Here is a 27,650-nt window from a genome sequence, read left to right on the forward strand (position 1 = left end):
GGGACTGTTAACGTCTTTTAAAGTGTGTCTTTTATTTAAAAAGTTACATTCTTGATTCATACGGTTCCCTTTAAATCTTTATCAGACAGGCAATGAGGCTGGCAGCGTCGTTTTTTTTCTTGAAAAGAATTAATTCTATCAATTGCCTTAGTTGTCTCTGATGCATACATCCGACACGTACTTTGATAGAATAACCCTGCTGTAAATTATCAATTTCCGTCTTGAAAACAAAAAAATAGCTTTGTGAATCAGAATTTTAACATTTTTTACCGAAGTTCACTTAAAATTACGTTAACAGTCCCTTTAATTTAAATTATTTTCTAGCGATGGGCCTGGCAATGTTTTTCTTCTACTTTCTCTTCGTTGCAGCAACCCTAGCTCTTACTTACGACTGGATAATCTGCCCCATGTAAACCAATATGGATACAGGGATATTCAAAATACTATAACCCATTGGATAACCTGTAATATGTCAACCAATATGGATACAGGGATATCCAAAATACTATAGCCCATTGGATAACCTGTAATATGTAAACCAACATGGATACAGGGATATCTAAAGCCAAGTGGATAATCTGTAAGTATTTAAGCTATACAAAATGGATAAGGTATATCCAAAATATTTTAGCCCATTGAATAACCTGCAATATGAAGGCTATCCAAAATGGATATAGGTATATTCAAAATAATTTAGCCCATTGGATCACCTGTAATATGAAAGCTATCCAGAATGAACACAAGGATATCCAAGATACTTTAGCCCATTGGATCACCTGTAATATGTAAGCTATCCAGAATGAACACAAGGATGTCCAAGATACTTTAACTCATAAGATAACCTGTGTAATACCTATGGATACAGGGATATTCTTAAGTCATACAGCTGAAAAATCTGTCCTTAATAAACAAGTTCTAAAAAAACAGTGCTTAACTGTTGAATACAAGTGCAGTACAGTGCAAACCAGTTATTCAGCCATCAACAACCAACTGCTAAACAAACATAAACTTTTTTGGAAAATGTAAATTTTTTATCAATTATAATCAAATTCTCCAAATTCATTTTACAACTTAGAAATAAACCACGAAATAGAGTTATAAACACCACCAATATGTACGTCCAAAAGTTTTCTTGATATCAAACATCTAATAATTCATAAAACTTAATTTACATCCGGAAGCTTTTTAATGCTCTTTTTATGTCTATCTAATTAATTCTTCATTTCTAATAAATTAAACTTCAATGTCAGATCGGCAAAAACTGTTTTTTGTATTTATTCAATATTAGATTATTATTTCATTGACATGTAATATGTACTATATTTGCATTTACATTAATACATTTCTTGTATTCATTTATGTATTTATGTAATGTGAATATATACATATATAAATACATGTAAAACTATGTATATATGTAGATAGATTGATTGTTTTTAATGCTGGTGCTGTTTTATGAAGACACAACACTGGAATTTTCCTTATTTTCTGTTAAACTAATTTGAAAAATTGTTAAGAAGCAAAAAATATTTTGTTAACCTAGTCCGTAGTCTGGTATCTTAGTGCCAATAGTAAACTCATGTTATATTGTTTACTATATTTTGTCTTGGTAGCCTTCTTGGCCCTGTTAGAGCCCACTAGAAATTTTTCTTTTTATTTCGCCGAAAAAAGCTTTAAATATTTAATAATGGCATTTAATATAAATTATCTTCACATGAGGGTTGTTTAAACAAGTTTTAAGCACTGAAAAACAAGGTTTTCAAGAAGATCGAGACTGTATAAGCTCTTTTTTGAAAACCTGGTTTTAATTTTGGCTTTCATTTTAAGAAGACTTTTGTTGATCACTGTTAAAAAATCAAATTTTATCTTATTTGAAAATAGTAATTTCCTTTAAAAGTAGTGTTTATAAACTTTAAAAGGGGTAAGCTTAACAATTATGTTTGTTCTAATTCCCTTTTAGAATTTTATAAACCTAAACAATTGTATAATCGTCTAATACTTTAATTTGAGTCTGGATAATCATATTATTCTGCTACACTGTACACTGTACACTGTACACTGTACATTGTACACTGTACATTGTACACCGTACACTGTACATTGTACACCGTACACTGTACACCGTACACTGTACACCGTACACTGTACACCGTACACTTTAAACTGTACACTGTACACTGTACACTGTACAATGTACACTGTAGATTGTACACTGTGTAATATACGCTGTGCACTGTAAACTGTGCACTATACGCTGTGCACTGTGCAAGGTATACAAATGTGTAAAAGACTGCACAGTGAACATGCTTCTTTCTTATTATTCAACACATTTTAAGAAAATGATAATTTTAACAACGTTTACAATCCACTTTCCACATTTTACTCTATCAAAGAGTACATTGAACGCCAAATATTGTACATGGCAGTGTTAGTTTTAACACTAAATATCGTACAAAACTCCGTAAATACTATACACAGTAAACATTCTACACAACGGTTTACCTTGTACACTAAACATTGTACAATGTTGCAGTGTACCTTGTACACTAAACATTGTACACATTGTACCTTGTACACTGAGGATTAGATAAGGTTGTTCCTTGTTCACTAAACATTGTACACAGTGTTCCTTGTATACTAAACATTGTACACAGTGTTCCTTGTACACTAAACATTGTACACAGTTTTCCTTGTACACTGAACACAATAGTGTACCTTGCACACTAAACAATGTACACAGTGTTCCTTGTACACTAAACATTGTACACAGTGTTCCTTGTACATTAAACATTGTACACAGTGTTCCTTGTACACTAAACATTGTAAACAGTGTTCCTTGTATACTAAACATTGTACACAGTGTTACTTGTATACTAAATATTGTACGCAGTGTTCCTTGTATACTAAACATTGTACACAGTGTTCCTTGTACACTAAATATTGTACACAGTGTTCCTTGTATACTAAACATTGTACACAGTGTTCCTTGTATACTAAACATTGTACACAGTGTTCCTTGTATACTAAACATTGTACACAGTGTTCCTTGTACACTAAACATTGTACACAGTGTTCCTTGTACACTAAACACAATAGTGTACCTTGCACACAAAACATTGTACAACAGTGTACCTTGCACACTAAACATTGTACAATAAATATATACATTTACGCACCAAACGAGCACAACTCTATGTAGGCGCATATGCACACATGTTTAAATATGGTTAAATTGATGTATTATTATTATATTATATATATATTAAAATATGAAGGTTGATATGTACGGTGCTAAAGCTATATTAGCATATATTATCTTTGTTCTAAAAATATTGAAAAAACGAGTCCTTATATTTCTTTATGGAATCAATTTCAAGTTTATCTTGGCGTATATTTTCATTTGAAAAAATATTCTTCGATAAACTTTGGTTAATTTCATCCACCAAAAAAAAATCAACCTCTGCCTATAAGTTATTCTAAACACATTTACAGCTTACTATCATTATTATTATCATCATTACTTATTATTAATCATTGTAGATAAAATTATTATATTATCTTGTTTTGCTTGAATTCTATCAGATTTACTTAATATTAAAGATATAGGAAAATTTTAGTTTTATAGAAGGCAGAAACAATTCACTCATTTTCAAAGAGAATCTCTGTATAATTAAAAGTTAAAAATAATTTATTCGTGAAATTCCAAGTTCATCCTTCAACTCTACTTCTTATTCTTTTAATAGATTAGAATATATATTTACAAATAAAAAACATGTACAGGGAAGTGTATTGAAGAATTTTAATATTGTACATATTTGTTACCTAACGTTGTACATACACTTTTAAAGTGTTATGTACGTACTAACGTAAGAACAATGTACAAGGCCACCATAAATCAGATTTTTTTACAATTACAAATGTTTTCTTTTAGATTTTTTGGTACAGTCGTACATAATTCTGGTTAGCAATGGTAACTGCCCTGTACATGTTTTATTTTACCAAATTATATCTGTGGTTGTTATTTAACAGTTGTACTTGTACTTGTACTTCTGATTCACAATTTGAATAAACAAATTATTCATTTTTCTATTCGATTATTTAGGGCTCGTGAAAACTGTAAAAGTACAGGGATAACCAGAAACCTCAGGGACAGGAAGGCGACTTTAAGACTCAATTTATGACTTTAAATAGTCCAATGAACATGAGACAAAGCAATCGGGCAATGTAAATAGTCCCATTTCACTAAATATGTTAATTTTGAAGTTATTGCTAATGTAGTAAAGCCCTAGTCCATAAAAAATTCTCGAAACGTATCCATCCAGGTACAACCCGTCCCCTATCAAAGTTAACCAGGACACGATCCACACTGTTACAATCCCGTGAACTATCAACGCTACTACCACTGGGCGCAATCTCGGTAGCAATCAAACAAGCTATCAATCGAGCTCTAAATGCCACGCAACGACACAAGCGTAGCTATAAAACAAGCTATTAATCGAGCTCTAAATGCCACACAGGGCACAAGCGTAGCTATCAAACAAGCTATCAATCGAGCTCTAAATGCCACGCAACGACACAAGCGTAGCTATCAAACAAGCTATTAATCGAGCTCTAAATGCCACACAGGGCACAAGCGTAGCTATCAAACAAGCTATTAATTGAGCTCTAATTGCCACACAGGGACACAAGCCTAGCTATCAAACAAGCTATCAATCGAGCTCTAAATGTCACACAGGGACACAAGCCTAGCTATCAAACAAGCTATTAATCGTGCTCTAAATGTCACACAGGGACACAAGCCTAGCTATCAAACAAGCTATTAACTATTATAGGGGACGGTCTTCAACCTGTTTGTTAAAGCAGTGAAAGATTACTCTCTTACAGTAAGCACTAAAAACTAACTTAATTTCAGATATCTTATTTTTCATGTTAACATTAATTGACGTAATTACAAGTTTAATGTACGTTTTGATAAGATTAGCGCGGATGGATACAACGTAGTTATGCTATCTCCACACATGTTTACAGCTTAGTTTAAGTTGAATGTACGTATTTCTAGGATTAACATAGATAGATATATACGTAATCACAATGAATATTTTAATCCTGTTACGTACCACATGTTCACGGTGGACTAAGCCAGTGAGGTCGGTCAAATAGGCATAGGATTAGGCCGGGTACTGTAAAAAGTCTGAACGCGCGATGGGAGTTGTCATAGTTAGCCCTCCGACGGGACTATGCCAAGTACAGTACGTACGCTGTTATCTGGCAGGCCGGTACAGACTTGGCAGGTCCTTTACGAATTAAAATTTACTACAGCCCAGAGTGTATTTTATATATATCTATCAAATCATTCAAATTATTAATTTATTAGGCCACAAGTTTTTACAATGTACATACATACAAATGTTAATTAAAAATAACAAATAATTATAAATATATAGAGGCCGGGGAATGCTCAGGTTAACAAATATGGGCATTGCTACAATACTTGCTACACTAAGATTATTTTTTTATGTAACAACATCAAATTCGATTAATTATGTCTTAATGACGTCTTCCTATTCCACAGTTTTTGGTTCTCCCTGTAGTTGAACGATTTTTCGTCTTGATCTATAAATATATAAGTAAAATTATTGGCAATCGATTCAGATTTACCCATTTCATTTTTTTGCGAACACTTCCTTTAAAAGAAAACGGTTTGCCTGGAACTCTACATTTTTTCAACCTGATGGTTAGAACCTTTGATATTTTAAATTTTATTTTAGTAATCATAATTCATAGTCTTTGAAATATCAAATATCAGGTTGCAATAATATAGAAATAAGAAAATTAGAATTTGTGGCGAGTTTTTAGTTCCTTTGGTTACTGTATGACAACAAAAATATTAGTTGACATCAAATATTAGTTGAAATCAAATATTAGTTGACATCAAATATTAGTTGACATCAAATATTAGTTGATATCAAATATTAGTTGACATCAAATATTAGTTGACATCAAATAAAAGATCTTTGCAGGAAACATTTACCAGGAGCCTCTACGATTAGGAGAAACCAAGTTTTACATTGAACCGTTCTAATGATTGACGATGATACCTTCGGTTACAAAAAACGAAACTGTGCATAGTGAAGTTATCGAATTTTTGCCACAAACTCAAATGTTCCAATCTCTTTTTCTGAAGATGAAAACTTTTGATATTTCAAACTTAGATTATTTGATCTAACAGAATTCATGTAGTTCTTAATATTATAGGTTTACTGCATTGCAAAGTTATAGGGATTAGAAAATCAGAGTTTGCTTGTTCAATTTTTCTGATATTTTCTTCGCGGAATTTTTTTAAATTTTCAAATGGAGAAATAGGTTTTGAAAATCAACTGAAATGGAAAAAACTAACATTAATTCTTTTAATCGTAGTATTACTATTACTTACTAATTAAGCATTATATATATTATATTATTATATCAAAAATTATAGAACTCCGAGTAAATTTTCTTTTTTAGTGTTTTCCATAGAATTCACATTTTATTGCAAGAATTGCAATTCGAGGGAACACTTTTATGATTGCCTGGAACAGATGGCATAATAGAGAGATACGGGCAAACCATGCAGCTATAAACAACCTATGGATCCTATATATCGAACTTTATAAATTCATATATTTGCATATCTTTAATGCAATATTTTCAAGTTACCCTCCATTGAAAAACGATTATCGTTGTGAATCAGACATTTCCTTCTTTGCATGGGGGTCACTTGAAATTACCATTAAAGTCCGTTTAAATTTTTCATCTTCACTGGAAAGAAATATTGTCTAATATACACTAAACATTCAGTTTAGAATTTTGAACAAAACTTTTATAATTTAGAAAATCTTTCGGTAGTTTTTTTTAGATAAATAGTTTTGTCTAGAACTACACTAACACAAGAATTAATGATACCATTTGTAAAAATAAATGTCCACCTTTTCAACTGAGTAAATGTGAAAGCAAAAATTTAGTTATATAAACATCAATTTTTTAATAATTGTGTTTTAAAGATTTTACTACATAATTTTGAAAATTGTATATTTTTAAATATTCTCAAAATTTACCAAATAACTTAAAGTTCACATATTTAAAAGTCAAAATTGACTAACTTACACAAACAATGTTTAAAATTATAAGAGTTAGACATTTTTATTTTTCACTTTTTATTTTATAAATTTAGACTTTCTGCATTAATTTTGACAACTAGCTGAAGGAGCTAAAATGCCCGGCGTTATTTACAGTTACCTCTGCAGTTTACTCGCGTGTTACCTGGTCTGTAAAATTATTTTTCAACATGCAAAATAGCCGATTGTACTTACAGTCCATTAGCATCCAGTAAATATAGATTGACGCCTTGATATTTAATATGTTTGTATACAACACAAGACAGGGCTGGTTATGTATGTTAAAATGTCGAAGCTAAAAAATCTGTTTCAGAATAAATTTCTATATCTGAGACTATTGATCAGAATTTCTGAAAAGGGAAGTGATGCATTTCTAGATGGTTTGATCCAGAAAGTAGGATGAATGATTTCTTCTTACTTTTCATCTGAAAATTTTATATTTTGTTCAGAAGTTAACATAGCAATGTCTTTCCAGCCTGTCACAGAAAAAAAGTTTTTTCAATTATAAGGATTAATGTAAGTCCCTCTGTGCTCAACTTTGTAAATTTGATAAAAGAAAACCTCTCTTATATCTACACAATTTTCTAAAAAGATCTACACAATTTTCTAAAAAGTTTGTTGAGTCAAGTAAGTTACCCAAATTATAAAGAATTTTTAAATGATTTCTCGTATAAAATAAATTAAATAAAGATAAACTTGATTGCAGTGAACTTCAGCTCGGAACTTTTAATAAATGAACAGAATGAATATTAATCATAATAATATTGGCAATCTTCAAAGTTTTACCTGATTTGGCTGTATATGTTGATAAGTTGAAAGCTTGAAAATTGTTGACTTTATAGCTTTTTTTGAAGAATTATATTGTAATATTGTCTTTTATCAAATACAAGCCAGATGTAATTTTCGAAGTCAATTGCACCAATGGTTTAGGGCTTATGCAAATTTTTCACTCTAGATCCCCGTACTCTAGTTTTAGTATTGATCCCTTTACTAACCTCTTTATGCATATCTCAATAAATGAATTGGGATTGATCAATTTCATAGTTTATTTATAAAATACATCTGTAACGTTTATTCATGATTTATAAGGTCCTTTAGATATTCAGCTGCTACAGTTCAGGATCTGTAAGAGCTAGGGTTTCCAGCGAAAAGGAAAAATCGTTTCGCGAAAGTTTTTTTTTCGCGACCACATCGCTTCATTTTCGCATTTCTTTCGCTCGCGAAAAATGCGAAATTTTCCGCTTTTTTCGCGAAATTATGCTTCAATCTATTTCGCGAAAAAAATACGGGGAAAATTCTCTTCATCAAACATTTATTAAAGTAAAAGAAAGGGAAATTATTTATATGACATAATAAAACTTCAAATATTGAGCTATAAGAGCAGAGAATTCCACAAGTTCTTTTGAGCAAATAATTATTGCAACTTCTGGTTTTTAAATTTAGCTTCATTTATTTTTTTATTTTCGCGAAAAAAATGCGAAATTTCGAGAAAAAGTTTGCGATATGCGAGCAAAAATTTTCGCATTTTTCCGAGAAACGTTTCGTTCGATGGAAACCCTAGTATGAACAGCTTCCTCTGCTACACTATCTCTTTTAGCTGCTTTCAGAGTCACTGTCATTTTGGCTGCTCCTACAATCTGGGATGCTCTAATTGTGTCTTTAGCTGCTTCTTTAACTACTGGAGCTGCTCTTTGAGTCCCTTTTATGTTAGCCGTTCTTACAATTCGAGCTGCTCCCGGAGCTGTTCCTAGAGTCTCTGCTATGTTACCTGCACTTACAGTCCAAGCTGCTCCCTGAGCTTTTCCTAGAGTCTCTGCTATGTTAGCTGTACTTGCAATCCGAGCTGCTCCCTGAGCTGTTCCTGCAGTCTCCTGTGCTGTGCGTCTTGGAAGTCTTAGTTATCTTACAAATCCTGCAGCTATTCCTACCACAGATGTGTACAGAGCTACTCTGCAATGAGCGGTGTCTCCGTACTCAGAATCATCTGGTTCTGCTGCTGCTTCCACAACAGGTCTGTAAAGAGTTGCTCTACAATGAGCGGCGTCTTCGTTCTCAGGATCCGGGAAGTTCTAGCTCCTGTCCTGTGTGTGTCCTGAGTATCCTGGATGTCCTAGAAGTCCTGGTTGCTCTGTATCTTGGGTGTCCCTGTTAATAGAACCAACTGGAGAATATAGAATTTCTGCATGTTCTATAAAGACTTTAGCTGCTCAAAGGCCCCAGTAACTCTGTTCATAGATCCTACGTGAGAAAATAAAGAGTCCTCTGATATCCTAAGTGATGCTGAGGATTCCGAGGATGTATATTCATGTTGAAGGGTGGGGAAGGAGACTAATGTCCTTCTTAGTCCTCGTCCTCTGGTAGTCATGATAAAGAGATATCGGTCTGAGAGCTGTCCATGTTCTTAGATGGATAAACGGAGCTAATTTCTAACGTATTATCTTGTATAAGGTCCTGGAGTGTACTTACTGATCAATCACCAGGTTCCAGATATTGCGAAATGAAAGAGAAGAGAAGTTTTTGAAGGAGTAACTTTGTCTTAAATATTACAATATACTTTAAAATTTCATAATTGAATTTCCAATTTTATATTCATAAAATAACAATCTTTTATTTCATGAATTCAGAATATCTTATCTAATAGAATTTTGAAATGAGGATATAAATATATGGGGGCGGATCCAGCTCTTTGAAAAGGGGCCGGGTCAAACTTCCAATAAAACTGTGATTTAGTGGGACTAGCACCTAGCAAAACTTGTGAGCGAGGAGGGGGTGCTGGGAGGCGTAGCCCCCCCCCCGAATTTTTTTAAAGGAATTAGCATTAAAAGTATTTAAAGTATTAGAGTATTTTAAGATTTTAATTGCTCAAAATAAAAAAATTCTTATAAAATATATTAAATTATTGCGTGAGAACTTTACTTTAAAATTTTTCACTCAGCCATCTCAGACAAGAAAAATATAGATATATTATAGAAAGATGGGATCTGCAGGTTAATAAGGTTAAGGATACCTCAGTTTAGAAAAAAATTGTTTTATCAAATACTATCGATGATTTCGTTGTTTGTGACTAAAAACTAAAATTTGCTTCAATTTAAAAATCATATTAAACTTAATTCTTAAAATAGGAAAGAATCATATTCTATTATCTTACAGGAGTTGTTTCAGCTTTAAATCTATCAGATTGTGATTGATGAAAAATAAAACTATTATAATATACCAAGAATTACGAAATGACTGCAACTCCTGCAACCCTCATGAGGCAAAACATACATCCATAGAGAATAGAATATATATTAGAGGGGAATTTACTAGAAAAAAGTGTAAAACGGCCATTTTGTTGTACTGTTTCCATACTGCAGGTGTACTTCACATATTTATGCTATATAACCTTTTGGGCCCTGGAATATCATTTTATAGAAGGAATGTGCTACCTAATTTAGAATTTTTATATATTTTATAAGCATCTTGCTGCAAAATCATAGAGCTATATCCCTGCATTCCCCCCCCCACCCCCCTCTTAAAGGCTGACACTGCACACACCCAGGCACAAAACAAAAAAATGTTTATATTTTAAAAATTAAAAATCCTTTCTTCCCCAGAGAATATGCTGATTTGACCAAATAATTAGTTTTGTATCTGCTGGAAAACAATTGTTGCAGTAAACTTTTAGCTTAGTCTACAGAAAAAGGGGGGTAAAAAGATACCCTTGGGCCTTGACCTCCCCCCTGGATCAAATTGCCTGAAAATATTTGAGAATATGATAAAAGTTGGGAAATCATTTGAGTTTGACGTGTGAAAATAAGAAAATGTTTTTTCTATGAAAGGCAAATTTTTTTGGTAACAAAATTAAGATACATTTGATCTTGAGCTTTCCGGAAATTCTGGAATTCCAAAACGAAAATTTTTTTGGTTCATTTCATTTCAAAACAAATGAAAAGTTAAAAACCTTGTTAATTTAGGACTCTGGTGACGTAATGGGTAGACAGCTGGAGGTTATTGTGTACGTTTCTATTGGTATACTCAGCGCTTAGTGTTTACAGTAAGGGAGCGGCGAATGATAAACATGAGACAATATAGTGACTAGTGAGTACTATCAGTATTAACTATTAGTTGAGTGTTTATTAAAGTTATTTTCAAAATAGTCAAAATAGTTATTAGTTCATGGAATTATACAATATTTACTATAATCATCTTCTCTCTTCTCCATGCCGATGATTCTCATTTGAACTATTTCGTTTTAACTATTGTTCTTTTGAACTACTATGACATGGTACGTATAACATCATATCTGTAATTCAAATCAACACACATTACTTGCTCATTTGAACTATTTTTCTACCAATTCAGTTTTTTATAATTAACTTAAAAATTGTTCAAATGAAAAAAAGATGGTTCAAATGAAATAGTTTAATAAACAAAACAAAAAGTTTTTCATTATAGGAAATTCACGGGCCCCCGTGGCCCCCTCCCCTAATCAACCTGTGAAAAAAAATTAATATGTAATAATATTGTTTGATTTCACAGTTTCAGTGACCAATAAAACATAAAAGATTTTAGCCAGGGGTGGGGGCAAGATTTCTGGCCCCCACTGGCGGTTTTTTGCCCCCCCCCCCGGAACGATTTTTGGATCCACCAGCCCCTTTCCTATCAAGTTAGTACATGGCCAAAATTGAAACTATTTTTAACCAAAAAAATATTTACTGTGTACAATTTGATTGATTGATTGATTGATAAACGTTTATTTCTTCACACCTTGTGACTGGTGTCTTAAATCTGTACAATTTAAGGGTTAGGTTTACTATAATCATCTTCTCCATGCCAGTTAACAATTTAAACAGTTTAAGATAAATATACAAAATTACCTAGAAAGGATACCAGAGAGACGATTGTATGAAATTTGTTTTCTTGAATTCAGGGTTCCAGTAGGGCCAAAACTCGTCAAAAGAAGGGCATTTTCTGAATCTTGGGATCAATCATTAATCTACAGATTAAATTGATTCCTTTTCGATATCCCTCAACAATCATACCCAGCAAGGATAACTTCAATTGAGAAACCAAGCATTGATTCTCAAATTAAAAAGTGCCCCTTTGCGATATCGAGGTCAAGTGTTCAAGATTAACAATATCCGCACAAAAGTTTCGCACTCACCTAAACTGGACAAAAAATACTTGAGTTAGTTCCACAGACTAGATATTTACTGCTAATCAGCTTTCACAACTGGTCTAAGTAGGCCTATAGTCGTACCACTACCGTCACGGCATGCTATATTTCTTCAGTTTTGTGACTGCCATCTAGCCGCGTCTTGTTGTATATAATACCCATTTAGGGCTTAAGTTTTACAAATTTTTAAGATATGATTTAACTTTTAATGTTAAACATAGCACTTCTGAATTTAATATATTTTTGAAGGTTTTGTTTATTTTATCCAAAGGACCCTTAAATATTCCTGAGGGTAGATGTCTGCTAATTGGTCGTGTACTCCAGTTGTACACAATAGAACGCGTGGAAGAAAATTCCACCAACTCTTGCCTTTAGTAGATCTCTGTACTCTCTTATCTCTTAGTTCCTTAAGTCGGCGTACTGCATATTGTATACTATATTCCACAAAATATAATCAAGATAGTTACTGCCTTTTGATGGATCTTTTAACATCTCGTTTTACATGAACCTAGTTTATTACTCATTTAAAAACACTCTCTTTTAAACGTAAACCATTAAGATTATAACAATTATAACAATCAATCTCTTTTCAACATTATCAACCTATTCTAATATTTATTGATAAAACATTGAGACTTTTAAATATATCCATGCAGTGCTAGTATCCACCATTAAAAAAAAACAATCAATATTCCGTTTACATTTTCAAAATATACTTTAAAAACTTTTGAATCGTCGAAAGAATTTTGATGATTTTAAAAATGATGTTAGAAAAGACCTCTTTTCATCGGGGACCCCGAACTTTTCATTGGAGACTCTCGTATTATCTCTGGAGACCATTTTCTATTCCAGCGGAGAATAAAATCCTATGGTCTTCAGTGAAAAGGGGTCTCCTTTAGTACTTTGATGATAATGATATCTTCCCAGACTTAAGAACAACTTATATTATTTCTAAGAAACGAAAATGTAAAATCTTTTCTTCTTTGAAACAATTTATCCTGAGTTAAGAAAACACAGATCTCAGGCATAACCGTGGATTTTGAATAGGGGAGGGGGAAGAATTTTATAGTTTTTCAGAGTATTATCTCAGAATTTCAAATTTGGTCGGTCAGAAAACGTCCATTTTCTAAAATTTTTTGTTTTTGTTATTCATTTATTATTTATTTTTGAATGTCTTACAAATTAAACCTGTAAAATGTAAACAGTTGAAGTTTTGAAACCAGGTTTTCCTAAACTTTTAAACCTCTAACTCTTGTTTTCCCATTGTTCATATAAATGTTCAAGTTCAAGGCTTGTAAATAACACCTTCCACGGTTCAAAAAAGATCAAACGAGAGTATTTTCTGTTAAACTCTTCTGTTCGCAAAAAAAAACAATTTGAATTTATATTTTAATTCACACTTATATAAATTAAAAATAAAATATTTTTGGAAGGGAGTGTTCTTAAAAATGAAAGGGGGTATGGGATGAACCATTTTATAGATGTGCCCGGGGTTGACAAAGGTTCTTACCTTTGTCAACCCCGGGATACCCGTGGGGTTCCTAAAAAAATTCAGCTTATGGTGAAGTCGTTTAGCCTGCGATAGGTAACATATGAATATATATAAGTAGTATTCAAGTGGGGGTATGGGGGTTCAGTCCCCCCCCCTCATGGATTAATGAAATCTATGTTTTTCAGGGCTTTTTTGGGCCCCCCTAGAAAGAAACACAGTGGAAAATATTCTGACAACGCCCCTGAGGAAATTCTTGATTATCCCTGGGGGGATCTCCGCTTTTGCAGCACAGGCAGAGAATTTCAGGATCCATGTTGGACTGTTCATAATATCAAATTACGTTTTTGTTTGATTCTTCGCAAACAATTAAAACTTTTCAGCGTTTTTCATTCAATTTTTTCTTTTCACTATCTCACGAATACACTTTTAGTTGATTTGTGACACCGCATTCAGTTATCTCTAATCGTTATCCGAGTACGATTTAGAATCAATTTATTTAACTTGTTTTACACTAACAAGTTTAATATGGTAAGATTTGTTTTCTTTATTGATTTTTCACCTACAAGTTAATTGTTAGATATCCAAGAGCGCATATGGGGGAAAAGTATATGTTAAATACCCCCCCCCCCCCTAGGAGCTCTTAGGGGGAGGCCAAAGGAATTGAGTTTTTGCCTCAAACTCTGATTTTCAAATCTCTATATCTTTGTATACCAATGTTGTAGACCTTAGATATTTCAAACAATTAATACTTATAGATAAAGTAATCTAAGTTTGAAATATCAAAGGTTTGCAGCATCAGGTTGCAGAGATATTGGGATAAGAAGATTTGAGTTTGTGGAAAAAAAACTCAATTCCTTTGAGCTGTAAATTCAAAACATTTGACGGATAACAGGCATAAGTTTAAGATACTTTAAAGGTAAACATAAAATTCAATTACCTTGCAAATACTACATTATCTCTCCTTCAAAGAAAACTAGTAGAAAAAACATGTTTTTTAAAAAATCTACACTTTATTATATGTTCTGTTAGTATTAATACTAGAGATAGTAAAAGAAATTTTTGAATATGAAACTTTTTAACTTCATAAGTTCATAGTTGTAACAAATTTTGTAAAATAAAATATTTCATGCATATGGTAGGGTGGAGGATAGTCAAACAGCGGGTCGGTGTTTCAAAAAAATCATAAATGATTAATATTTTTTATTAAGTTAGCCACAGGGCTAACACTTATATATTTGAAAAGCCCTTAAATATGAATGTGTCACATGTTAATGTCAAAAGTAAAAATATTTATTTTTGAACATTTTTCAGATGTACTTTTTGAACTTTTTCTAAATCCTCCTTTGCGCCCTAACCATTAAAGATAGCGATATAAATCTTTTTACTAGGGACTACTGCACCCCCTGTATACGCCCTTGTAGATATCTTTAAGAATCAAAATATCAAAATTATTAAAAATCTATAAATCTATAATAATGATATTTACAATTTTTTTCACTTAAAAATAATTTGTATTTTTTCTAAGTTTTTGTAATTATTTTAAGAATATTGTAAAAAACAAATTTTTAATGATTTTTTATGAGAAATCAATAAAAATGCAGAAAAAATGAATAATGTAAAATAAGCACAAGCTCCCCCCCCGCTCTGGACAAATTCTTGAATTTGCCATCATAAAACGTCTGAAACTTTTCTTCTTCTTCTAGATTTACGATAAATTTAAACAACATAATTTTTTATTGTCAAGATAGACAATACGCAATTTTAACACTGTACAGTGTACGTACAGGGTTACCCGAAAAAGGATGAGACTTCAAAGACGACTGTGCTGAATTATTTTTTAAAGTACGTTACAGATGGGTTTTGTCATTTTTTCAAATCATTCAACAGACCTTTAGGTGACTAAATTTCAGACTTAAAGTCGTCATTAGACATAAAAGTCTCAAATTTTACGGGTAACCCTGTATGTTTAAATAATATTGCGTTAAAAAATTACATAAACGAAAATATTGATGTTGAAGATATGTGGAAATGCGCTAATTATAGCAAATGATAATGCGGGAATTTTTTCAGGAATTTGAAAATGCCACCAATTCCAGCTGCGAAACATTTTCAGTATTTGGTAAGTAATACCGTATTATATTCTAAAGTTTTTTTTCAACACAGGTATTATTAAAAGAAATTTTATTTTTTTATTTTTATCTTTAAATGTCCAAATGTCCAAATAACAAATATTCATTGAAATATTTTAATTTTTTCTTTCATGCATGTTTTTGCACATTCTGCAATTGTGTAAAAACAATGTTTTTTTAATAACACGATAAGAGTGTTTGTTAAAGGCTGTTTTATGTCAATTTTTCCAAAATTATAATTAATGTAAACTTAAGTAAGCTTTATTAGTTTTACAGTTCTCTGAACAAAAATAAATTTAGTTTGTTTTATTTCTAGGGAGAGGGGGGGGTGGCTTAGCACCCTTTGTGACAGAAAAACCCCGTGGAAAAACCAGCAAAAAAAACCCAGCTGAATAAACCCACTTTAAAAGACCCACCTGTAAGTGGGATTTTTTGGGGTTTATTAGGTTTTTTAGAATTTTTCTAATAATTGACCTTTTTCACTCTAATAAGTATAAATTCTTCAAAAAATTAGGTTTACTATCAACTGTATTGCTTTTTACGGAGACCACACTAAAACTGACATATTTATTCTTTTCTCATAAGTTTACAAAATATTGTCATTCTTATGTGAGAGTGATTTGAAGTTTTTCGGGGTGGGTTCCTTTTTGGGCATATAATCTACCAATTAATCTGAGTAGACCCACCCCCAATCAGAAATATGTATCCAAGTGTGAAAATAGAAGTAGTCTGAAATTCATAGAACTATTTTATCAAAAAATTGCAGTATATCCCCAAAAAAGACCTATATTATCACAACAATCTTATTTTTTTTCATAACTATAAAGTTCACCTATTGCTAAAACAGTCTTATTCTTATGATTCAGAATGAATTTAAGTAGGTTTCAAATTGATAAACCCAAAAAAGCCCAAAAATACCCAATAAAACAAAAAAAAACAATAAACCCCACTGGGCTAGTTTTTTTAACCCGGGTTTTTTCCAACCCTCTGCGTGAAAACTAGATTTTACTGATGGGGGGGGGGCGCTGAACTTCAATACCCTCCCCCCCCCTTTACCACAAGATTTTTGATTTTCAAATAAGTTTGAGGAAAACTAATTAATTACTCCAACTGGTAAAAGGGTCAAACTTGGCCAATTGTTTTCCTTCAAACTCTAATTTTCTAATCCTTATATCTTTCCACATTGGGCCTGATGTCGTAGACCTATAATATTTCATGTTTTAGCTAAATCATTGTTACATTTGCAAAACGAGATTAGAAATTTTGATTGTTAGACAAATCAGTTTGTTGCCCCGGTTTTTTCACTTACCCTTATTCACATTTGACACTTAGTGACACCAAATTTTGTATAGGTTGCATTTGGTTCTAAATATTTTCCATGTAGATTGTAGATTCCAATTATGACTAATCTCTTCCCTGTTTGTCAAATTTTTTATTTAAATTTGTTTAGGGGGGGGGGGGGAGTTAGAATATCCCTCGTACTATAGTTCAGCTTTCATCTATCAAAGTTCACAATTAGAGTTATAAAGAAGTGTTCACTGCACATACAGGGTTTATCCCTGTTAATATTCTTTTACTATTGCAAACAAACTGTTTTATTATTACTGGTTACAATGTATATTATATACATAAATACAATGGCTATTGCTTCGAAGAGTAGAATATCTCTTTCCTTTTTTCAATTCTTTTTCTGAAAATTGCCATTGTAAACGTTATCAAATTTTCTCGGATTTTTCTGTTAAGGTTAATATTTTTTTTATTTCTCAAAGTCTCACGTCCAGAAACCTTACTTGGCCCGATCGATATTATTATTATTATTTTAAAATTACAAATCTCGATATTAAGGTGATAGGAGGTGGATCAGGAGGTATTGCTAGTGCCAGGAGAGCTGCAGAGTACAATGTCAAGGTGAACAGTACCTGTGTTCTGCTTTTCAACCATACGGTTTTCATAAAATATTGCTTAAGACTTTCCTACATATATTAGGAATACATATATTAGGAAAACATATTAGGAATTCATATATTAGGAATACATATATTAGGAAACCATATTAGGAATTCATATATTAGGAATACATATATTAGGAAAACATATTTTAGGAATACATATTAGGAATTCATATATTAGGAATACATATATTAGGAAAACATATTAGGAATTCATATTTTAGGGATACATATTTTAGGAATACATATTTTAGGGATACATATATTAGGAATTCATTTATTAGGAATACATATTTTAGGGACACATATATTAGGAATACATATATTAGGAATACATATATTAGGAATACATATTAGGAATACATATATTAGGAATACATATTTTAGGAATACATATTTTAGGGATACATATATTAGGGATAAATATATTAGGAATACATATTTTAGGAATACACATATTAGGAATACATATATTAGGAATACATATATTAGAAATACATATATTAGGAATACATATTAGGAATTCATACATTAGGAATACATATATTAGGAATACTATATTAGGAATACATATATTAGGAATACATATATTAGGAATACATATATTGATTGACAAGAAGTCCCCCTTCCTTCAAGTATCAATAAAGCGTCCTCTGACAGTCTCCTGTGTAATATTGAGTGTGATCATCAAAATAATGCATACAAGGATGAACGCAATCTGTGAGGTCCACTTCTTATGTAGATTCCTTTTCCTTATGTTCCTTAGATAGATTATAATATGTTAACCTACTTGTCTTTTTATAGTATATATATTCAGTATTTATCCGGTATATACATATATCCGGTATATACATCCAGTATATACATCCAGTATATATCCGGTAAATATCCAGTATTTATCCAGTGCTGAAAACTTTAGAATGGGATATCCTTAATCCCGATCTGTTGACTTATCTGGAGATTAAATTCATGAGGAAAACAAGCAATATTTAATATGGATATTAAGAAAAAGAGTGGATTAAGCGTTAATCCTGATATCCACCATTCTAAAGTTTTCAGCTCTGGAGATTAATAACGTAAGGAGAACAAGCAATATTTAATCTGGAGATTAAGAAAAAGAGTGGATTAAGCATTAATCCTGATATCCACCATTCTAAAGTTTTCAGCTCTGGAGATTAATAACATGAGGAAAACAAGCAATATTTAATCTGGAGATTAAGAAAAAGAGGAGATCAAGCATAAATTTCGATATCCACCATTCTAAAGTTTTCAGTTCAGTATATATATCCAATAGATATACCCAGTATATATGTCCATTTTATATGTCCAGAGCTGAAAACTTTAGAACGGGGATATCGAAATCAATGCTTGATCTCCTCTTTTTCTTAATCTCCAGATTAAATATTGTTCTCCTCATGTCATTAATCTCCGGATTAATTAAAATATCAGGTTTAAGGAAATTCTATTCTATTATATTTATCCAGTATATAAATACAGTATAAGTATCCAATATATATATATCCAGCATATATATCCAGTATATATATCCAATATATATATATATATATATCGTGAGCTGAAAACTTTAGAATGGTGGATATCGGGATTAAGGCTTAATCCACTCTTTTTCTTAATATCCAGATTAAATATGACTTGTTCTCCTCTCATTTTTAATCTTCAGATTAATTAAGAGAGCAAGATTAAGGATATCACATTCTAAAGTTTTCAGCTCAGTTTATATCCAGTATATATCCAGTGCTGAAAACTTTAGAATGTGATATCCTTAATCCTGATCTGTTAATTAATCTGGAGATTAAATTCATGAGGAGAACAAGCAATATTTAATCTAGAGATTAAGAAAAAGAGTGGATCAAGCATTAATCCTGATATCCAATATTCTAAAGTTTACAGCTCAGAATATATATCCGGTATATTTCAGTATATATCCAGAGCTGAAAACTTTAGATTGGGATATCCTTAATCCCGATCGGTTAATTAATCTGGAGATTAAAAACAAGAGGTGAACAAGCATTATTTAATCTGGAGATTAAGAAGAACAGGAGATCAAGCATTAATCTCGATATCCACCATTCTAAAGTTTTCAGCTCTGTATATATCCATTGCTGAAAACTTTAGAATGAGATATCCTTAATCACGATCGCTTAATCTGATTATCCAATGTACACACTTCATTTTCTTCTTATAATCCTCTTTTTGGATATTTCTACTGTATAATAGTTACGTTTGATAACAATTACAGATATAATGCTATATAGATTGAACTAATATCTGAATTAAAGACAGCTGTTCACAAGCCATCTTTTAGAGCATTTAAACAAACATAAATTTGATCATGTTAATATAAAATTAATAAAAAACATCTTTTAGGGTAATTGTCATTTTGAACGTTAGTCTTAATAAACATTAATCCAAAACTTATGTTCGTTCAATCGATGTTTAGTTCAATTGATATGACACCATCAACACCAGAAATCAAAACCGGTTTTTCAAAATTTAAAATTTAACATGACACGCTGATTGATTGAATTTTTAACTTCTTTCTAGGATATCGAATGTGTTTTTAAATAATCTTGGGTTTAGTAAAACCAGTACTAAGTATTAATCTTGATATCCACCATTCGAAAGTTTTCAGCTCAGTATATATATATATATTTATATATATTAAATATATCCAGTATACATATCCAGTATATATATATCAAAGTATATATCGATCATATATTCAGTATATATATCCAGTATATATCCAGTTTATATATTTAGTATATATCCAGTAAGTATATATCCAGTATATATATCCAGTATATATATCCAGTATATATCCAGTATATATTCAGTATATATTCAGTATATATATCCAGTATATATACAGTATATATTTTTAGTATATATGAGAAATATAAACATTAAGAAGAATAATGGTATGGGTATAGAAGTGTATGTAAATCATGCTTTCTAACTTTACATCTAGAATTTACATAAAATTCTTTTCCATTTTCCGAAGTCAACTCAAGTCAACTCAAGTCAACTCAAGTCAACTCAAGTCAACTCAAGTCAACTCAAGTCAACTCAAGTCAACTCAAGTCAACTAAAGTCAACTTAATTTGAGTCAGCTTGATTTGAGCCAACTCAACTCAACTCAACTTAATTTGAGTCCACTCAACTCAACTTAATTTGAGTCAACTCAACTAAACTCAACTCTACCTTATTCGAGTCAAATTAATTTGAATCAACTTAATTTGAGTCAACTCAACTCAACTTAATTTGAGTCAACTCAACTCAACTTAATTTGAGTCGACTCAACTCAACTTAATTTGAGTCAACTCAACTCAACTTAATTGGAGTCATCTCGATTAACTCAACTAAACTTAATTTAATTTGAGTCAACTCAACTCAATTCAACTTAATTTGAGTCAACTCAACTTAAATAAAATCAATTTAATTTGAGTCAACTCAACTCAAATAAACTTACTTTGAGATAACTCAAATCAACTTAATTTGAGTCAACTCAACTCAACACTCCTGTACGCCGAGTCGATTAGCGCCTGATCCAACCAGGGTTCAGTAATTGTCTATTCTGAACCAATAGAAATAGAATGGCGGTAACATCTATCTTTCTATCTATCTCATTATCAAATTATAGTTATGAATCCTTCAATTGGTGCTATCAGTAAATGGAAATATTTACTTCTACTCAAACTATATTGCCAACTTGACTTAAATTAATTTGAGTCAATTTACCTCAAGTAAAATCAACTTAATTTGAGTCAACTCAAGTAAAATCAACTTAATTTGAGTCAACTCAACTCAAATCAACTTAATTTTAGTCAACTCAACTCAAATAAAATCAACTTAATTTGATTTTTCTATTAATGTTATTTAGAGGTTTTGTCTAAAAATCTTCTTTTCTGAAACTTTTTTTAAGTTTCACCAATTTTGATGAATTGTGAAAGTTTAAAGTTTGTAAAGTTTTAAAAACTACAATAGATGTGTAGGGAATATCAATTAGTATTATATTCTTGTTGTAATAAAGTATTGAATAGAGATTTAAATTTATAAATGTGTAAAATAAAGGTGATAGTTCAGCAATCTCAGTTCTAATTATTCTGTATTGTTATTATTAGCAATCAATGTATAGACAAAGTACAACGACCTGTATAATATATAATTAATAAATTGTACGTTAATAATTAATGTTTATGCAGTTAACTATATAATGGATAGTGCATTCACTATACTGTATCTATGTATAAGGTATTTTGTTTATATGTATAAAGTATTTTATATACATGTATGTATAATGTATATGGTATTTTGTATAATGTATAGTGTATTCACTATACTGTATCTATGTATAAGGTATTTTGTTTATATGTATAAAGTATTTTATATACATGTATGTATAAAGTATTTTATATGCATGTATGTATAAAGTATTTTATATACATGTATGTATAAAGTATTTTATATACATGTATGTATAAAGTATTATGTATGTATGTATATGGTATTCTGGATAATGTATAGTGTATTCACTATACTGTATTCTATAACGTGTATCTGTATATATGTATTAAGTATTATGTATGTATGTATATGGTATTCTGTATAATGTATAGTGTATTCACTATACTGTATTCTATAAAGTGTATCTGTATATATGTATAAGGTATTCTGTTTATATGTATAAAGTATTATGTATGCATGTATGTTGTATTCTGTATGTAATATGTATGTACGTATAAGGTGTTCTGTATGTACAAGGTGCTATGTTCGTTTAAGGTATTTCGTATATATGTATAAGGTATTATTATGTTTTATAGGTAGCAGTAATTGAAGGAGGAAGGTTGGGAGGAACTTGTGTAAATGTCGGCTGTGTTCCTAAAAAGGTAGATATAATAAAGTATAATAATAAAGGTTTATTTGTTCGCCAAACCAATTTAACAAATGTTTTTTGCAATCAACATGCTTATTGATGTCAATCTGTTAATCTACGAACCTTAGAGATTCGTCCGATCGAGGCATATCGGCCACGCCCCTATTCTCCACACTTACAGAACGTCTGGTTCTAATCTGAGACCTCCTGTATTTTATCTGCAACAGATAACACATAAGATCTTGTTCCTGATGAGGCAGGTCTTGTACAGATTGAAAATCTGATACAAGCATCTATTAATCTCAATATACAATACTTATTCCAGATCAATCTGAATATCAACAAAGAACTTAATAAACATAAATGGATGCTTTCCTGGTGGTTCTTTTGGTAATTTATATATAATCAATGGAGTCGACACTCATTGTATAATATCTGAAACATAAACTGCTCAGATAATAATTCTAATGTAAAGAATAGATCACATCTTATACAAATATGAACACTAGGACAACATCTGGGTTGGCTGGCTCTCTCTCTGTTGTCTCTGTCCCAGTCCTTAAAATAGCTTTCAATAGATTAGCAATCTTAGCTCAACACAATCAGTGACCATATTTTTCTGGAATATCACAAGATTTTTCTTACATTTCTAAAGATTTCAAAATTCATTATTGACCAAACTCTAGAACAGACTTCTATACCAGACGCACTTCAGAACCAGATTTGTATACCAGACACACTTATATTCTAGACACACTATAGAACCAGACTTCGGCACCAGACAAACTATAGAACCAAACTTCTGTACCACACACACTATAGAGTATAGAACCAGACTTCTGTACCAGATACACTTTAGAACCAGACTTCTGTACCAGACAAACTTGAGAACCAGACTTCTATACTAGACACACTATAGATTATAGAACCCGACTTCTGTACCAGACATGCTAAAGTACTTACTTTGTGTGTTGAATAAGAATAGTATTGACTGAATGCATTCATCATAATTCTATTTTCCTTTTCACAAAAATTAATATTTACACCACAGTACATTGTACAGTGTACAGTGTACTTTAAGCAAGGGTGATTGCGGCATTATATGACATTGCTACCTGCTAATAGGTTTTATAAGGTTTAATCAATAATTATTTTTAAGTTTTATTTGGTGTAGTTACGTTTAATTAGGTTTCACTACATAGTTGTATTTAGGTTTGATTAGGTTTGATTTGGTTTTATGAGGTTTAATTAGGTTTTATTAGGTTTAATTAGGTTTAATTAGGTTTTATTAGTTTTGATTAGGTTTAATTAGGTTTTATTAGGTTTATTAGTTTTGATTAGGTTTAATTAGGTTTGTTTAGGTTTAATTAGGTTTAATTTGGTTTTAATAGGCATTATTAGGTTCGACTAGGTTTGTTTGATTAGGTTTGATTAGGTTTGATTAGGTTTGATTAGGTTTATTTAGCTTAAGTAGGTATGTTTAGGTTTTTGTTAGGTTTGGTTAGGTTTGATTAGGTTTAGTTAGGTTTAATTAAGTTTGATTAGGTTTAATTAGGTTTAATTTGGTTTAATTTGGTTTGATTAGGTTTGATTAGGTTTGATTAGGTTTAAGTAGGCTTAAGTAGGTATGATTAGGTTTGATTAGGTTTGATTAGGTTTGATTAGGTTTAAGTAGGCTTAATTAGGCATGATTAGGTATGATTAGGTTTGGTTAGTTTTGGTTAGTTTTGGTTACTTTTGGTTAGGTTTGGTTAGGTTTGGTTAGGTTTGGTTAGATTTGTTTAGGTTTTGTTAGGTTTATTAGGTTTGGTTAGGTTCGATTAGGTTCGATTAGATTTGATCAGGTTTGATCAGGTTTGATTAGGTTTAATTAGGTTTTGTTAGGTAATGTATGCTGCCGCTAATCTAGCTGAAGAAATAAAGCATGATGCTGGGCATTATGGTTTAAATGCAACCCTTGGTAAATATATTATTTTTCAATCTTATGTAAGTGAAATTATAAATTTAGGAATAATGATTTCAAATAACTACAAAATTAGAAATTGGAAAGAATCACATTACACATTGAAACAAAATAAAAAATTTAATCAAAATATTTTTTTCTTTCAGTTTTTGTATATTTTCTCTTATTTTCCAGTTTGTTTATTAGATTTTGGTTTTCTTATTTATATTCAAGAGTGTGTGGTTGAAATATATAATTGTTGTCGCAAAGGAACAAGATTCTGACGATGAACAGATAGACAAGGTATAATCCACGAATCAAAATCGATAATGCAGAAAACTCTTTATTTCCTAAAAAAATAACGAAATGAATAATGATAAATAATTATTACAGGGTTTACAAATTTATAATGAAAAGATTCTTACGATCTATTTTCCTATTCGTGAGACTATCTGTCGAAAAGTCCGAAGACGCTTTTTATACATTAAAACTTCTGAAAGATTGACAATTAAATGTTGATGAAAGTCACTAATTCTTTAAATAGAAATGTTTTTGTTTAACTTTGAAATGGTTCACTATTGATAAACGTTTTAACTCCGTCATCGGAGAACAAGGAAGAAAGGCGGGCTGAAATTGTTTGGTTTGGATTCTTGACTCCGAGAGGAGCATTTAAGTTGAAGACGATATTACATGAACTGTGGGGGGGGGGGGTCTTAATGTTAATGGTTGACAATAATATTCAATATTTACCTCATGTATCAATACTACATTATACTGCAGAGAGCAGTAAGCTTCTTACACATTTAACATTATAATGCTAACACAGGCTGAAGAACATGAACAAATATTGATAACACGTCAGCAGTATGAGGATAAATAATTTAACAACACTAAGATACTCATACAAGGCGTATGTTATTTGAATATCTACTTTTTAATATGAATTTGAAGTAGCCATGAAAATTTCATCAAGGATTTTGATATGAAAAGTGTTTGACAAATTTTCTTACGTTTAAAATCAGTTTTGTATCCTCAAAAGTTTTCTATAGTTTTCTGGATTTTAATTATTCTATTCCTAGTTTTTTGGTTTTGTGGATTTCTAGTTTTTTAGTTTTCTAGTTTTAAAACTTTATTGTTATTTTTTTCTTTTTTCGATGATTTCAGATTTGATGTTCAACTGTTTAATAGTTGTCCTTTAAGGGGTGCAAACGTGAAGAGACAGCAAAGTTTCTGAAACAAAACTTTATTTATTTAATATTAAGTCAGACTCTTTCTTTTTACTCCAGGACACGTGGACTGGAAAATGTTGGTAGAGAAGAGGGATGCGTACGTGAAACGTCTGAACGGAATATACGCAACTAATCTAGAGAACTCTAAAGTGACGCACATACATGGAATGGCTAAATTCATCAGCTCCAATAAGGTTCTTTTTAGACAATTTTAATGTGGTAAATGCCTAGCAATTTATTAATAAAATAAACTCTGAAGTTAAGTTTAATTTCCGCGTAAAATATGACGGGGCATTAAGTTGAATCTGTGTGCGTACTGTGATCTAAAGAAATTCCTCGGCACGGCCGGTTATTGTCTAAACTCTAGGTTGTTGTTGATGGAGAGATCTACAGTGGAGATCATATACTTGTTGCTGTTGGTGGCAGACCAATCATCCCTAGTGGTATTCCAGGTAGGAAATGATGGGCGTTATGCCCGGGTGCATATTATCAAACTATATTCTGTTCAGGTTCTGAGCTTGGGATTACTAGTGATGGTTTCTTCAGTCTCCAAGAGAGACCTGAGAAGGTTGTTGTCGTTGGAGCAGGATATATTGCTGTGGAGATGGCTCAGGTTCAAGATTGTACAAAATATTTGATCTGTCGAACAGTTTCACATTTGTTTGGGACATGGGAAACGTTTCATGTTTGTTGTAAATTCTTTGTTTTTAGATTATTGTTCCTATTCCTAGCTAGGCAAAAATAAACTTACATTACAAATTTGAAAATTGCTAGGAAATCGTAAAATGATGACATTTTCTGTATTTTTTCGGTATAAACTTTGCAACGCATATATAGAATCACATATTTAAAAAAAAAAGATTATTAAACAGATTTTATGGAACTTGCTTCAACATCTGGGTTTGAAAAGGGACTGTAAGCGTGATTTCAAGTGATCTTCCATGCAAATATGGTAATGCCCGATAACCTCTATTTGATCAGTAATGTGGAAGATATTGTCATTTTTCCAGGTTTAAAAGTTTTTAATTCTCATAATTCCTTTTTCTGTCTGCAGTAATCACAATTAAAAATAATCCGTTTTCTAATAAACAAACATTGAATTCAAATTCATACTCAGGCATATTTTTTAAGGGTACCGTTGTGAATTGGGCATCTTTGCATGGAGGTTCACTTAAAATTAGCCGCGATCTCTTATATTTTTATCATTATTCACAATTTTTTGACGTATGTTTAGTTCATTCTCAAAATAATTGTAATTGATTTGCACAACATTTCTCTACAACTTTCATCTTGATAAAGATGTCCTAAAAACTTGTATTTTACGACGGGTTGCAGTAAATTATGGCAGATTTCTTAATTGTCTAATCCTTGTATTTTATTTAGATCTTGTCAGCTCTTGGTTCTAAGGTTGTTCTTGTTATTCGTGGAAACTCAGTTCTTAGATCCTTTGATACAATGGTAAACTAGTAAATTATTTGCATCCTTTGATTCAATGGTAAACTAGTAAATTATTTACTATCCTTTGATACAATGGTAAACTAGTAAATTATTTGCATCCTTTGATACAATGGTGAACTAGTAAATTATTTACTATCCTTTGATACAATGGTAAACTAGTAAAGTATTTACTATCCTTTGATAAAATGGTAAACTAGTAAATTATTTGCATCCTTTGATACAATGGTGAACTAGTAAATTAT

General features: G+C 31.2%; 2 protein-coding genes across 3 annotated transcripts in view; both read left to right on the forward strand.

The window, feature by feature from the left end:
• The window catches only part of LOC111697334 (sodium/potassium/calcium exchanger Nckx30C), a 55,198-nt gene extending 54,289 nt beyond the window's left edge, over positions 1 to 909 (forward strand). Inside the window, exon 13 of the mRNA XM_023467291.1 lies at positions 325 to 909. Within this exon, the coding sequence (XP_023323059.1) occupies positions 325 to 413 (89 nt within the window). The 3' untranslated portion in view covers positions 414 to 909. The remainder of the gene's footprint in view (positions 1 to 324) is intronic.
• Positions 910 to 11,398: 10,489 nt separating this feature from the next.
• On the forward strand, positions 11,399 to 27,437 carry LOC111697375 (glutathione reductase, mitochondrial). Of its 2 annotated transcripts, none has more exons than XM_023467358.1 (9): positions 11,399 to 11,421; positions 15,875 to 15,923; positions 17,779 to 17,841; positions 22,727 to 22,792; positions 24,664 to 24,739; positions 26,008 to 26,144; positions 26,318 to 26,402; positions 26,460 to 26,563; positions 27,334 to 27,437. In XM_023467358.1, the coding sequence occupies exons 1-9, from the start codon at positions 11,414 to 11,416 to the stop codon at positions 27,415 to 27,417; spliced, it is 672 nt and encodes a 223-aa protein (XP_023323126.1). In that variant the 5' UTR covers positions 11,399 to 11,413; the 3' UTR covers positions 27,418 to 27,437. The 2 variants fall into 2 exon arrangements, with proteins under 2 accessions (XP_023323126.1, XP_023323127.1); XM_023467359.1 differs by lacking the exon at positions 11,399 to 11,421 and adding an exon at positions 14,311 to 14,332.
• The last annotated feature ends 213 nt before the right edge of the window (positions 27,438 to 27,650 follow it).

The sequence above is a fragment of the Eurytemora carolleeae genome, unplaced genomic scaffold, assembly GCF_000591075.1.
Source record: "Eurytemora carolleeae unplaced genomic scaffold, Eaff_2.0 scaffold10, whole genome shotgun sequence".
Lineage (NCBI taxonomy): Eukaryota > Metazoa > Arthropoda > Copepoda > Calanoida > Temoridae > Eurytemora > Eurytemora carolleeae.